Here is a 15937-nt window from a genome sequence, read left to right on the forward strand (position 1 = left end):
TCTGAGGCTTTTAAACAAAACTAATTAGAGCTGAGATGTTCCAATAAAGTAAATATTCTATATTCCAAGAATGCCAAGAATGATATAAAAAAAGTCTCAGTAATTATCTTGATTACATGTTGAAAAAAATTTGATTATATTTTTAAATATCATTTAACATTAAAGTGCATTCTCTTTAAAATATTATGTTAACTAGAAAATTTAAATGACATGACCATCTGACTCAAAATAAAATTAAAAAGAGAGCTGGAATAAAGATCAGTGATTGTATGTATGGGTACCTGCAAGCCAAACATATCAACATAGAAAAATAAGGGAAGGGACCAAGTGATATGACTTCCTCCCACTGCACCACAACAAAGAGAACACAAAGAAAATGCCAGTTCAAAATAGAAGCCACTCAAAAAGAAATATTTAAAATATTTATTTTTCAGAAAAAAAAATTCTACAAGATAGTCTCCAGTCTTTTTCTTCTTGTAGCTTCACAGCATAAAGGTGATGAAAAATGTTTTGCTACTTCAAAAGGTGCTGCAAGTAGCGACAATGTCCAAACAAGCAGTTGTAGGACCACTTCATGTAAGTCTCTGAACTCCTCATTGTTGGACTGAGTATTGCTTGGCTAAAGGCTTCATCTTTAGGCTTCAAATGTTGAATAAATTCCTTGGTATCTATTACCAAGGCGAGAAGACTCGTTTATTTGCTCATTGGAATTAAGTAGAGATCCCAAGTCATAAGCCCAATAGCTATATAGAAAGAAATAATCTCCATTAGAGCCATGAAAAGCGGGCTGGTTATTGTAGATATTCAAGAAATTGTTGTTTACTTGAGACAAATTAAGTCCTTCAGTGCTTCTGCCACTTTCATTTGCTTCACAAAAGTTCACATTTGCTCCAAAGGCATTTTGATTTGCATCAGAAACATTATGTGATGCTCGCAAATCATAATGACTTGCCCCAAAGGCATTTGTGTTTGCACCCAGAGCATTTGGGCTGGTCCTGAAAACACTGGGGGTAGTTGCCAAAACATAATGACTTGTATGAAAATCATATGGGTTTGTCACAAAACTATAGTAGTTTAGACTGAAGGTATCTGAGTTTGAACTCAGAGTATACTGGCTTGCCCCAAAAGCATTTGGGCTTTTTCTAGAAGCATATTGGTTTACCCTAAAAGTATTTGGGATTGTTTCCAAAGGATGCTGGTTTGTACTGAAGACATTAAGGGTTTCCCCAGAAGTATACCGACTTACCCCAAAACCATTTGGGTGTATTTCCAAAGGACAGCGGTTTGTACAAAAGGCATTTGGGTTTGCCCCCAAAGCACATTGGCTTAACCCAAAAGCATTTGGGTTTGTTTCCAAAGGATACTGGTTTGTCCAGAACACATTTGATGTTGCCCCAGAAGTATGCTGGCTTACCTCAAAACCATTTTGGTGTGTTTCCAAAGGACACTGGTTTGTACAGATGATATTTGGGGTTGTCCCCAAAGCCCATTGGCTTACCCCAAAACGATTTGAGTGTGTTTCCAAAGGATACTGGTTTGTACTGATGACATTAGGGCTTGCCAGCGAAGTATACTGGCTTACCCCCAAACCAATTGGGTGTGTTTCCAAAGGACACTTGTTTGTCCAGAAGACATTTGAGGTTGCCCTCAAAGCACATTGGCTTTCTCCCAAAACATCTGGGTATGGTTCTAATATGTACTGGCTTGTCCTGAAGGAATTTGGACTTGCCCCAAGAGCATACTGGTTTTCCCAGGAAGGATTAGGGTTTGACCCCAGAGTATAGTTGTTTACCCCAAAGGAATCTGAATTTGGTCCCAAAGCATTCTGTCTTGCCTCCAAAGCCATTGAATTTCTCACCAAAACACTGAGGTTTACCTGGTATTCACGGGCGGTATTCCTGAAACTAGTGGAACTTGCTAAAGTGATATTTGAATTTGCTCTCAAAGTACTTGTGCCAGCTTTTGGGGCACCTAGATTGGCTTCTTGAGCATCTGAGTTAGCCATAAAGTGGAAGCTTTGGTTGTCTCTTCCTCCCCAGTGGTTTTCAAATCTATCGGTTGGAACAGCTTTTTTTTCCCTAACCACAGTGCTAGCTTTATTTTTACTCTGTTGTTGTCGTCCAGGATATCCTTTAGGGAGTGCCATTTTAACTTCACAACGGCTGGAGCCAATGAAATGGAACCTGGTTTCTAAGACCTTTCTAAGAGGCTTTTCCTCCATGTATTTGATAAAGCCAAAAGCTCTTCTTTTCTTTGTATCTGAACATACTGGAAGTTCAATAGCTTCTATCTGCCCAAATGTGCCAAAGTAGGATCTTATTTTTTCTTCAGACATCTGAGGGTTCAACCCTCCAACAAAAATCTTTTTGATGGGGAATTGAGATTCAATGGCTTTAGCTCTTTTAAACTCTACTTTCTTGCCATCCACTTTGTGGTCTTTCACTCGTAACACCTTCTCTACAGGAGAACTGTCTTCAAAAAGCACGAATCCAAATCCCCTAGAGAGTCCGGTATTTGGGTCTATTTTTATGATAAAATCTATTATCTCACCGAACTGAGACAAGTATTCCAGAAGTGCTTGCTTGCTCAATTCTGGGGAAAGTCCCCCCATAAATATCTTACTGGCATCCTGTTCACTTTTGGTGGCATTGATTCTGACTCCTTCACAAAACTGGTGTCTTTTATTGTACTTTCTTGCATCAAGGCTTGCTGTATTCATGGTAAAAAGGTTGAATGGCGTTGACATGGCTTTTGGTAAAAAAATGGCTGAGGCACAAGTGGCGAAGGCATTGCCGTCTTGAAGAAGTAAGGAGAATTGTTGCAAAATAATGACGAAATAGAAACAAGCTTGGTTACTAGAATCAACACAGGAACTACTTGAGTTCTAAACTGGGTGGGGGGCGGGGGCATGAAAAGTGCCTGATTTTAACTGCAAAGATGTTGATTATTTTCATGCAAATAGGAGGCATGCCTGCAAACTTTGTTTTTGCATTCATAAGGCCTATGTAAGGAACAGTTTGCTGTAAAAGGAAGCAATTTTCATTCGCGTTCCTGTCTTTTCTGATTATATCTCTTTGAATTTTTGTTAAAACTTTTTTTTTTCCTGGAAAGTGCCTTAAATGTCCAAGAAATCAGCAGTTCATTGTATCCTTCAGGTGAGTTTCATATTAATCTTTAACTCTTTGAGGGATTGAGAAGGGAAAACAATGTAGATTTGAAACATTTTGCAGGGGTAAAGAATACCTATTTGTTTGTACGTTATACTAAAAGGATCCAAAGAAAGAATTTAAAATCAGAGTTTCACTGAAATACATTTATGTAATTCATCCTTTTAATATGTTAAATGTATTCATAAAACTATTCTGTCATTACAATAATCCATCTCATAAATGGCCTCTCCTCCACAAAATTCTTCATTTTATTTAAGACATCACTCCATAACCCACTCTATAGTATGAGTGATTTTTCTCTTTTACTGATCATACCTAAATGCTTTGAAGATGTACCTATGCTGTAGTATATATTAATATTTTATTTTTATTCACTGTGTTGATATGCTATATTTTGTTTTTATATTTCACATCAACTTCATATCTTTCATTTGACTGTTAGGCTTTGTTCCATTTTCCACAGATGCATCACACATACACACATGCCACACAAATAATCATGGTATTTGTTTGTTTTTTAAATCTGACACTTATTGCTATTTTTTTTCTTTTTAGTATGTTCAATAAGTATCAATCTCACATTTTGCTATTCTAATGAGAAGACATTTAATATCAGAGAGATTTCTCAAGACCAAAGCTCAAATTTTAGATACTTATTTTTTGCCTATTTCTGTTCTTGTCACTATCAATTAGGTATAATGAAGTACTTTATGTCTATCACCTGCTCCTTCTAATATTTGTTTCTTTGAGGAAGAAGATTTTAAGTGTCTCCATAACTTTCCCCATAGTTTGTGTATACAATCATACTCAAGAAATTTTTGCAATAATTTCATGTTTATGGCAGCAGTTCTATGTTTAATATGATGGCCACTTACCTTCTCCAAACTAAATGCTTAAATATTAAGCATAAAGCATAATTTTGAGACAAGAAAGGAAGTTACAGAATGCGTATCCCTCTCTCTGTCTCTCTCTGTCTCTCTCTCTCTCTAGTGAAATGAAATGCATGTGTTTGACATATTTGGTCTACTTGGTTGTTTGATAAAAGGAGATTTTTCCTTACTGTTTTTCCTCTTCACTTTCCAAATAGATACATATAATAATACACATACAATACATACATATATACATATGTATGTGTGTGTATATATATATATATATATATATATATATATATATATATATATATATATATACATACACACACACACACACACACAGAGAGAGAGAGGGGGGGAATTTATTAGAATGAGTCAGCTAATCCAACAATGGCTGACTGAACAGAAAACCCAAAAATCAGTAGTTTTTCAGTCCATGAGGCAGGATGTCTCAGATAGTCTTTAGTAGACTTAGGAATTTGAAAGAAGTAGGTTCTAAGACCAGTGAAGGAATGGACTTGGCAGCAAGATGATAGAAAGCTGGTAAAGAGCAAAAGCTTCTTTCTTTCATGTACTTATATAGGAATTCAGCACAAGGTATCATATTAAAAGTGTTTCTTCATTCCTCAAAATCCAGACTAAAGGATTCCTGTCTCAAAGGTCTGAACATGAAGTATATTCACCTACTTCAATTCGAGCCAAATACAAAAAATCTCTCACAGGTGTACCCTCCATTTTTGGATTGTAGTTCATTCAATTGTGATCTAATTGACAAAAAATAATAGCCATCACCACCATAAAGGTATGGTGGTATATACCTTTAATCTCCATACTTGGAAGGCAGGGGCAGGTAGATCTCTCAGGTCTTGGACAAGCTGGTCTACGGAGAAAGTACCAGGACAACCTGGAATGCCTAGTCATCAACAAGCTGTAAATGGATACTGCACTTTGTTTTCCTGCCACCTATACCCGAATAATCACACAGAAACTGTATTAATTGCAGCTCTGTTTAGCAAATGAATCAGGCACATTTCTAGCTAGCTCTTACATCTTAAATTGACCCATTTCTATTAATGTGAATATTGACATGAGGCTGTGGCTTACCAGTGCTGCATGTTACTCCTTCAGTGGCTACATGGTTTTCTTTTTCTTTTCTTTTCTTTCCCCCTCTATCTCTGCTTGGATTTCCCACCTTGCTAAATTCTTCCCTGCCATAGGTCAAAGTAGCATCTTCATTAACCAATGGTAATAAAACTTATTCATAGCATACAGAGGAAAATCCCCCATTAGTAAATAAACTATGTTTGAAAAGGATTATGATGAGTACTTTTTTTTGTAATAAGTTTGTCTTTATAGGTGGGCTTTGAGGTTTTAAAAGCCCACATTAGGCCCACTTTAACTGTTCCTGCCTATGAATCAGGATGTAGCTCTCAGCTAATGTTCTAATGTCCTGAATTCTATCGTGCTTCTTACCATAAACCTATTAAATGATAAGCAAACTATTAATTAAATGCTTTCTCTTATAATAGTTGGTCATGGTATCTCTTTACAGCATTAAAACAGTGACTAAAACAAGGTACGTCTTCATGTTTCAATGCTTTCCATACCTGTCATTGAGCTTCTCCTAGGTAGGCAATGAGCATTTGTAACTTGAAGTTCCCCTTCTTGGAATGAAATGCATAACATTTAACATATTTTAAACAGAAGTTCACTTAACACTTGCTGAAATCATCTTAACAGTGAACATCAAGTGTTACATTTTTTAAAATTTCTGGTCTACCTGGCCTCTGAGATGATGAGTCAGTTGCAAATTGCTTCTTGGATGCTGATTTACCACAATCCAAAAGAGCTTACATATCTTTTCCCACTTAAAATAACCTGTGAAAGAGGATGAAAGTTTGAAAATTTCTTGTTTCTAGTCATTTCCTAACCATTTCAGATAACCAATGAATTTAGCATTGGCTGGAATGAAAATCTTAGAAGAATTTTTTTCTCAGAGTGATGCTCCACTGATGAAGCACCCTCATGACTAATTTTTACCTATGGCAATTTACTTATGTGACAGGAGAGATGTCATAGTTCTGACCTCCTTCTTAACCTGTTAGGTTTACTGAAAAACATGACTACATGCTGTACCTTTTTTAAAACCTTACTTAGTCTTAGAACTTGTAAATCTGTTTGGGGTCACAAAGTTCTGCTAAGACTGAGCAAGTCAATGAATCAGTAAAAAAAAAAAAAATCCTTACTTCTGTATACACAATTCGAATCATTCAACCTACTGATCTTTTGTATATGAAAGAACAAATTGTTATTGTAATTACTTTTGAAACAGTAAAAAGGGACATATCATAAAGATTTTCTCATATTTGGTTCTCTAATGAAAACAATTAAACTTACTGTGGTTTTTACATACACACAGAAGAGACAGAGAGAAAGATACAGAGAGACACAGAGACAGAGAAGTATTTTAGCTGTTTAAAATGTTTTTAAATTACCTTTTCCCACACTAAAGTCTAAAGAAATAAAAATCCAGCCAGTGAAGTTTTAATTTTATTTGTGAACATTGGGGAATTGTACCCCAGGAATCTAATGGGATTTAGGTTTTGAAATATTGTTACATGATTCATAATGCTGACTTTCCTCATGGGGAAACACATTAATAATAATTCTGACTAGTGATTTATTCTTATTCCACATTAACTCAAAATATGTGGTATTGAGATTTGAAATCACAGGTGCTTTTTATGCCAAGCCATGAATGAATGAATGAATGAACGAATGATTGAATATTAGATTATTAGAGGTTATTTGTAAGTTTGTAATGCTCATAAAAACTGACTCTGAAGTCGAAGGACAGAAAGTACAACAGCTAGAGAGAGAAATTATAATTTGATACTACTTGGAAATAGGGGAAACAATCATGAAGTAAATGTAGACTATTGTAATTTTTGTATTTGGGGAATATATTTGGGTTTGTTTTACTGTTTATTTCAAGATTGGACTTGAAGTATTTACAGCTCTAAATTTATTCATCCCTTGGTCATTGTTATCTCATTCATAATTGTTAGAGAATGGGGGATAAGATGAAGGATGACATATGCCTTTGGAATTAATCTGCCTCTCTTATCATGAGACTCAACTTTGGCAGAAGTATGCTATGGGACACATAAATCAGAAAAGTAACGTGGATGTATTCTTATTTGATATGCTGGCATAGAACTGTCTCTATGGTAATATGTTCTTTAATGCTCTGTTGAACCTGTTCTCTTTAGTGAAATAAAAATGCATGTGTTTGACATACTTGGTCTACTTCGTTGTTTGATAAAATGAGATTTTCCTTAGTTTTTTTTTTTTTCTTCATTTTCCACAGAAGCTGCCAGGGCCCATTACTTAAGTTGAGAGTGTGAGCAGATAGTTTGAAAAAAATGGTCATTCCGGAAATACTCTTTTCTACTTACTTTTTGCATAGTAAAAAAGTGATCTAAGTGAAAGTGGTATATTGAAAATAGAATAAAAATCCATTTAATATCAAAAGTTTTTGGCAGCTTAACCTGTCTGCCATTCTTCTACTTACTTGAGATCTATTATGAACACTTCCTTCACATCTCTAAATAAAAGAAATATGTTTGGGTTTAGTGTTTAATTTTCATATATCAATACATAAAATTTCAGGTATCAACACGTCTTAATAAGACATGTACATTTATTTTAAAATTCATAAAGTGAAACATGTTTGCATATGAATATTGAAAATATAGAGTCTAGCAATTATTGCTCTGCAAACTTGCTGAGGTTTGACAAACTCCAGGTCTAGCAAATTAACACTCTACATGAAGCAAGAAGGAAATCCTTTTCAACATAGCTCAGCTGCTGGTGTTGTTTTAAATTTCTAGAATCTTACCCCAAACAATTTATGTTAGACATATTTAGTACAGTACCCTGGAAAAAAGTTTACTGGTGACAATAATCACAATTAAGCTCAAAGTGTGAATATAAGTTTCCTGGTGACAATTACCACAATAAAGTTTATGGTGTGACCTCATCAAAATTCTCTTGCAAAGTACATGCAACCTTTTCCAAAGAATGGGTTCTCTTGATTAGGAAACAATGCTCATGATAAGGGAAGGAGGAGCTTTAAAAAAACATAATAATCTGGGGGATTTTGGAGTGGCCTGTTTCTGTAGCTAGCACAGATCACCAGGCTATTAATTACATCTATTCTCAGCTTTCAGGTTGGAAATAGGTATGTATCCCTTCCAATGAAGGAACAACCATGCATGAATAACATTCCTGGTTTCCTTAGTGTTTTTCTGTGAGCACAAGGATCTCTTACCTCTAAACAATAATAGTGTATTAGTACTTTTCTATTAATGTCATAGAACACCTTGACCATGGCAATCTATAAAAGAAGGAGTTTATTTGGTTTGCAGTTAGAGAGGGTTAAGAGTATATCATTGTGGAGAATTTTGGCAACAAGAAGCAGACTAATGTGGGCTTCCTCTGTATATGCTATGAGTATGTTTTATTACCGTTGGTTAATAAAGAAGCTGCTTCAGCCTATAGCAGGTCAGAATATAGCCAGGCTGGAAGAGGTATAGTAAGAGAGTAGGCAGAGTCATTGAGACACCATGTAGCTGCTGAAGGAGATAGATGCCCAGAACCTTTACCAGTAAGCCACAGATTCATGGCAACACACAGATTAATAGAAATGGATTAACTCAAGATGTAAAAGCTAGCTAGAAATATGCCTGAGTCATTGGTCAAGCAGTATTGTAATTAATAAAGTTTCTGTGTGATTATTTGTTTCTGAGCAGTTGGGAAATGAGTGAGCAGTCTGTGCCTATAACAGACAAAGAAGCTGGAAGAGTAGCTAAGAACTCCCACCTTAAAATGTAAATACAAAGCAGAGAGAAAGGAGAGAGAGAGAGAGAGAGAGAGAGAGAGAGAGAGAGAGAGAAGATTGGAGTCATTTGAAACCTCAAAAGCTTGCCCCCAGTGACATATGTGACATATGTGACATATGACATATTTTATCCAGTGAAGTCATACTTTACAGTCCTCGTAAAACATCCGCCAGTTGATGTCCAAGTATTCAAATGCCAGATTCTGGAGTGCATCTTATAAAAGTCACTATATTTCACTCTTTGTCACCAACAATTTTGTGGACATGTCATAATTCAAAATTCATTTATTCCAACTTGAAAAGTCACAATGGTGTTTTAAAATCCAAATTCTCTACCAAGACACAAAGCATCATTTGTAAAATCCATAATCAAATTATATGTAAGTTTATATGGAATATACATTACTGTTTCAAAATAGGAGGTATTTTGCCATAGTAAGGTTATACTGCTCCAAACTCCAAATACTTTAGCTCAAATTTTTATTTCAAACAATAGTTTTATCCTTTCACCTTTGACAGCTCCAACATAGATCTTTCTCTAGGAGGTCCCAGTGTCTGTATGCAACTCTCCTTGGAAGATATCATAAATCTCTGTTATCTTCAAATCTTGGATCTCCAATGCAACTCAGGCTCCATGCATTAGTCTCTATGCAGTGTTTCCACATGCCTGGCCTCAGAAGAATTCTGAAACAAGAGAGGAAGATTCCAATATCCCTTTACTTTTGTATCTTTCATGGCTGTAGTGCCTATACCACTTATACAATATTGCCACATTCAGTTATCAACTTTGGAAAGACCTTGGTCACACTGAGTCACATTTGCAAAATTTATTGTTCCTTTCTAAAGAGCAGACAAATCTTTAGGCATTTCCTTTCACAGGTTGAAAGCTTTGCTAAGTGAGATGTTTTGCAAGTGTATACTTTTGTTTATTTTACTACAGACCATGTCACTCCATACTCTTATGTCTCTCAGCACAAGCTTATCTAGTGTACTTTCCTTTGCATATTGTACATTTTGTATTTCTTTTTTCCTTACCTGCTTTTTTCATTATAGATTTGCATAAGAGTGATTACTATTACTCATGGTACAGAGTCAGGACTAAACAGTCTTGAAATAAGCTCCACCAAAGAAATTATTACATTTGTTTTAAATTTAGCTCAGGCAAGTTCATAGGACAATGATAGAAAGCAGACAATTTGTTTACCAAAAGTATCACAGGAATTTTCAGCAGCCCAGTTGTTAATACTGTTCTTTATCAAATCTTCTGAGTTATGCCTCTACCGTCTTCTAATTATCAACATGACTATCTTCTAAGGTTTACTAGAGGGGACAATTTAACTTTATTACAGCATCCAAAAACTTTTCTAGATCAAAGTCCTAAAGATTTCTACAAACCACCAAAATAACTCATAGTAAGGTTCTTCACAACAATCACCCATTCTCTGGAACCAACGTCTTTGTTAATTACTTTTCTATTTCTATAACAAAACATCATGACCAGGACGAATTATAGCAGGATTTATGAGTCAAGAGATGTAGATCTCTACATGGCAAAGCAAAAGTGTGGTGGCAAGAACAGGAATCTGAGGTCTCACATATGGAACTGTAACCAGGAAGCAAAGAGCAAACTTAGAATAAGAGTGTTTGAATTCTCAAAGCTAACCCAGTGATATACTTTCTCCAGAATGGCCACATATCTTAATCCTCTCAAATCAGCTATCAACCATGGACCTATATTCAAATGTTTGTATTATTGAAGAAATCCCATTCAAACTACCACACAGAGATATGAAATAAACCTATGGCCTCAACATATACAGTATAGATAAATCTGTGCCTAAAATGTTTCCTCAGTTTTCCCAAAGAAATGGCCATATTTTTGGTCAAATAAACATGTGTATTTAAATATTCATAGGCTCTGGATCTTTGTCATATGATATAAAACTGCAGAGAGAGAGAGAGAGAGATTTTGTAGTGTCACTGTTTTTTCCCTCACAAACATTTCTCACCATATCTCCTTCAAGAAGAAATGTGCTCAGCAATAATTTCCAGTTGTGATTGTGTTATGAGTATGCTCAAATTTTATAAGTAAGCACATGTTCACAAATCAAAATATACAGATCTTGCATTCCATGTTTAATCTCTGTCTAATTCCAATCCATGCACAGAGTCAAAGCTGATTACAGAAAGAAAAAGTTGCAGAGTGAGAGAAATGAAGAGGTTTTGTGAGGTGCAAAAAAGACATGCAGAAAGGATGTAAGCATAAGCACAATCAATACAAACTGAACAACTAAGATGTTATTGAGAGCAGTCTGATAGACATGGATATAAGTTAATGCTGATTTAGTGAAATGTTTATGTTATATACAATGACAAGAGCAATAGGCAATATCTAGAACTGGAGAAAATCATAGATCAGAAAAGAATTACTAATTCAAAAAGACGTCTCCTTGATGTGAACAGAAACATGAAGATGACTGCTGTCATTTGTTGAGACATATTATGGTAAATCAGTAGTCAGGTATAAACTAAGCTTTTCACTACGTATTTTGATTATTATTTGCTTATAGGCGGAAGTATCTATGCTACATGACTCTGAGTAAGCAATCTTTAATGGTCATTATTCATGCCATTAAGAGTTCAGAACAATACAGGTCCTAGTATTCATAAATGTGGAATTAATAATGCTTCTCTGGAACTTCATTTTGTACATCTGTGAAGATTCACATTAATATTTCAGCAGTATATATTCTTTACAACCAATTACTCATCACTTTTAAGTTTAGTATTTTTCAATCTCTGTTCATCAGGGGTTCAGCTAGGTGGCAGTGGTGCATGTCTTTAATCTCATCACTTTGCAGGCAGAGGTAGGTAAATATCTTTAAGTTCAAGGTCAGACTGGTCAACAAAGAGACTTCCAATGATAGCAAGAGCTACACAGAGAAACTTTGTCTCAAAAAAAAAAAAAACAAAAACAAATTGAAAAAAATCAGTTTAATTTTCTTTGCCTGACAATTTAATATATGAATTTTCTGTATATTTTTGTATATTTGCCCTTTTCTAATATAGCATCTAATTTAAATTCAATGTCTCATTATTAGAGTTGCAAAGTCTAAGCTTAAGGAAAAAGAGAACTACTGTAAGTTCCAGTGTATTCAAGTATTTGACCAACATGCAAGTAGCATCAAGCATAATAAACAGTATATATACAAACTTAGTTTTGTGTTAAGAGCCACAATCGATGTCTTAAGTTAGGTTTCTTACTACCATGATGAGATACCATTTCTGAAAGCAAACTGGAGAGCAATTGGTTAATCTCATCTTAAAAATCTCAGGTCACACTAAGGGAAGTCAGGGCAGGGACTTGAAAAAGGAAACTGGAGGCCAGAATTGAAGCAAAAAATCACAGAAGAATGAAGCTTACCAGATTGTTTTCAAATACATATTAAATGACACTATGAATGGTTGACACTATTCATAGTGGAGTGGACCTTTCTACATCAATCTTCAATTAAGAAAATGCTTCCCAGTTTTGTCTACAGGCCAATCTGATGGGGAGTATTTTCTCAATATGTGTACCTTTTCTAAAGATATGTATAGCTTTGCAAAATTGAATGCCATGAAAAAGTTTATTACTTTTATGTGGCCAGAGAAGCAGTGAATATAACATAATCAGTATAGAACTGGTAACTAAATCATGGCCAACCCAACTAAACAAATAATTTTTTTCCTAGAAATTCTGGATTTATCCCTAGGAATTTATTTTACTGTAAAGAATCTTTTATATATTTGTGTATACATAATTTTTTTTCATTTTTTATATTTTTTATAGTTTGGGAATTTAACATGTGATAGAGTCTTATATAGCCTATGCTGTTCTTAAACTCATTATGTAGCCAAGGATAATTTTGAACTCAAGTTACTCCTGACTCTATGTTCCATGTATCGGAATGGCATATGAAAACTAGAAAAGTAGAGGAATGTTAATACAATAAAATGTTTATAATTAATAGAAAAACTACGATTCTAACATATTATAGTTACAATTAGATATTTATAACCCCCTTTAGAAAACTTTCCAACACACACACATACATGCACACACATGTGCACGCACACACACATTTTGGATTTAGTTATTTTGGGTTCCTGAGAAACCTCTGGGGTCTAGGGCTTAGACTATTTTAGAAAACACCATAAGATATTCCAAATTTGTTCTAGGGTCAGTAGCAAACTTGTGCTTTGTTTGAGGTACAGCACTCAAATTCTTTCAATACTTTTTAGAACTTGAAAAGTAGAGTGTGAACATTTGTTGAAAGATCAGGGTCTAAAAGAATAGAAGTACTTCCATGTATGTATCTTATTAATAAATCAGTTGACATTAAAATACCATGGCATCAGATGTTACTGTAATCATGGTCAAAAGTTCATGGTTAGGGAGATCATTCCTAGGATAGAAAGCTATTGATATTTTGCTAAATGCCCATGCTGTCAAATCATTTTATGAGGTGCCGTGAATGATACATATATTCCATAGGTTTATGAATGTGAATATGAACTTCCAATCAAGGCTTAAAGAACATCGTGGAGGAGGAGGTAGAAGTAAAAATCTAAAAGCTAGAGTATGAGGAATAATGATGTAAAATGCTATATTATGGACAGAGCATAGGCATTGCATTCATGAACTCTTAACAGCTGTGGTGACTTACACAAGATCTAGCCTCTTAGAAATTATAACATGGATGGGGAAGGACTCATTAGGCCCAATCCCTAGTACAAAAGCTCTTTGTAGTTAGAAGTTTCTGGGGAAGAATCATTATTGATTGAGGATATAGCCGCTGATATATTTCTCATGCTATAATAGACACTCACAGACTCATGTACAGATGAGCAGCCCTAATTGGACTTAGTGGTTTATCAAAAAAAAAAGAAGATATAAAGTTGGAAGGGTGTATGTTAGGGAGAACATGAAGGTATTTGAAGGGGGAAAATGGTCATATTTCATTATATACATGTATGAAACAATTAAAAAAAACTCCAACATTTTTGTAAGGCATATATTAAAATGTAAAACATCTACTTTGAATATGTTATATATAAAAACAATAGTGTAGAAATAACTCAGGTATTTTGTGAAATAGTCCCTTAATTGGACTATTAATTAAATACAGTTAATTGGAGTGTTTCTAGTGTTTTTCTCTGGAAGAAAACTGGGGTGGCAGGCTGTTATGAGTTAAAATCCAGATGGGTATTAACATTCTCGGGACATACAACAAAAATGGCATATGTAATTGTAATGTGGCCCCAAATATCTGTTTGCTTAATACAGTTTGCACATGAGCTTTTTAAAAGGCCAATATAATCCTCAGTTTATTAATTATCAATATAAAATATGAAGATTCTTGAAATCTGGTGTGTATTCATGACATAGTGATTGAGGATATATGCTTCTCCATCATTTAAAGTCACGTCCAAGACATGGGATTTTGTATTTTATTTCTGAGACTGTGGCAGACTCTTTGGGCCTGAAGAAGCTATTGAATGTAGTTCAGTGCCATTGCTGTACCTATGACAGAATTAGAAAGCGATACCCAGCATAATATAAGATCTTTTGTCTTTGTAGTTACTGCTGACTAGGATTATTAAGTAAAGTCCTTTCTGAAATTTCTTTTATGGGTCAAACAACTAGATGTTAATTACATTGAAATAGTGAGTTGACTTGTTAACATAAATAGAAAAATGTTTTTACTGCTTGTGAATGTACTCATGTGATAATTCTAAGGCATGTATAAGGAGAACTTGTCATGAATAATCATCATAAATACAGGCCCAGGAGGATTGCTAAATTCACTCTTATTCTGCCAAGTAAATCTTTCAAATGACTGAAAATGGCTTGCGGGGTTTAGGCATTTTCTCGGCTTTTCTGAGATTTTACAGTAATGCTGGAATAACTCAACATTTTTTAAGCTGCATAACTTCACTCAGCTTTCCAGGTTATCTTAATCGATCCTGGGGTTGGCTGGCAAGACCTTTATTTTAACTAGTAAACAGCATTAAAAGACTGTTGTTCTTGTCTTTGTTTAGCAAGGTTTGAACTCAATTATCACAGCCGAACCTGTTAAAGTGCAGGGTAGGTTGCATGAGGTGACAAAATGTAAAATAGTTGTCAAGAGACAGATAGAGTATAAAACAAAACCTACTACTGACTTCTACTAAAATCAGTTTTTTTTTTATGGGGTCGATGTGCAACTCTAGAATTTTCAGAGGCATCAGCAATAGTGTTGACTTGAACACATTTCTTCTTTTTAAAGCTCTGCTCTGATGCAAGTAATCAATAGTGTAGTTTTTGTGAAAAAAATCCTTTTTGACAAAAGCTCCAAGATTGATTACCTTGATCAATACCATTTTTAAGAACAATTCATCAAGATTGTATTTAAGCAGAGAACATGATGCATTTGAACTGTTAATAACACAAACCTTTCCCTTCCTCTACTTTCTTTGGATTTTCTATTCTCCCTAAAGAGCATTTGATTTCACAGCAAACTTTAAGGTCACACATTTTCCCAAGAGTTAAAATAAGATAACAGTTCTTCAAAGTTGTCACTTTCCTCTCCTCTTTCTGTACTATTTGTAATTTGTAAAATATCTCTGTGTTGTTCTCACAATACTGCACATCATGGACTCTCAAGTTTTCTTTGTTTCAGGAAACCAATATCATATATTGTGGATGGAAAGAAAGATGAAACCCAGAGCTTTGTTGTAATCATACCCTTACACATTTCAATCAATAATCACTCTAGGGAAAGGTTTAATTGCTTTGATGATTCAGGCAAAAGCACACATTGGGCCTGAATGCCTTCAATAATTTTATCTGTAGATTGAGCTTAGTGGAGTATAAAAACTGTCATTGTATATCAGTGTGTACTTCTATATATCATAACAATAAGAGGCAGTGACTAGACATTACTGAAGCACTAAATTGTTTAATT

The 15937-nt window shown here is 34.7% G+C and overlaps 1 protein-coding gene across 1 annotated transcript; it reads right to left on the reverse strand.

Annotated features, from left to right (window-relative positions):
• Nucleotides 1-507: 507 nt before the first annotated feature.
• On the reverse strand, nt 508-2766 carry LOC125389479 (uncharacterized). The gene has a single exon (XM_048418037.3). The coding sequence runs from the start codon at nt 2744-2746 to the stop codon at nt 635-637; it is 2112 nt and encodes a 703-aa protein (XP_048273994.3). The 5' UTR covers nt 2747-2766; the 3' UTR covers nt 508-634.
• Between the last annotated feature and the right edge of the window lie 13171 nt (nt 2767-15937).

This window comes from Myodes glareolus, chromosome X, assembly GCF_982192425.1.
Source record: "Myodes glareolus chromosome X, mMyoGla1.1, whole genome shotgun sequence".
Classification (NCBI taxonomy): Eukaryota; Metazoa; Chordata; class Mammalia; order Rodentia; family Cricetidae; genus Myodes; species Myodes glareolus.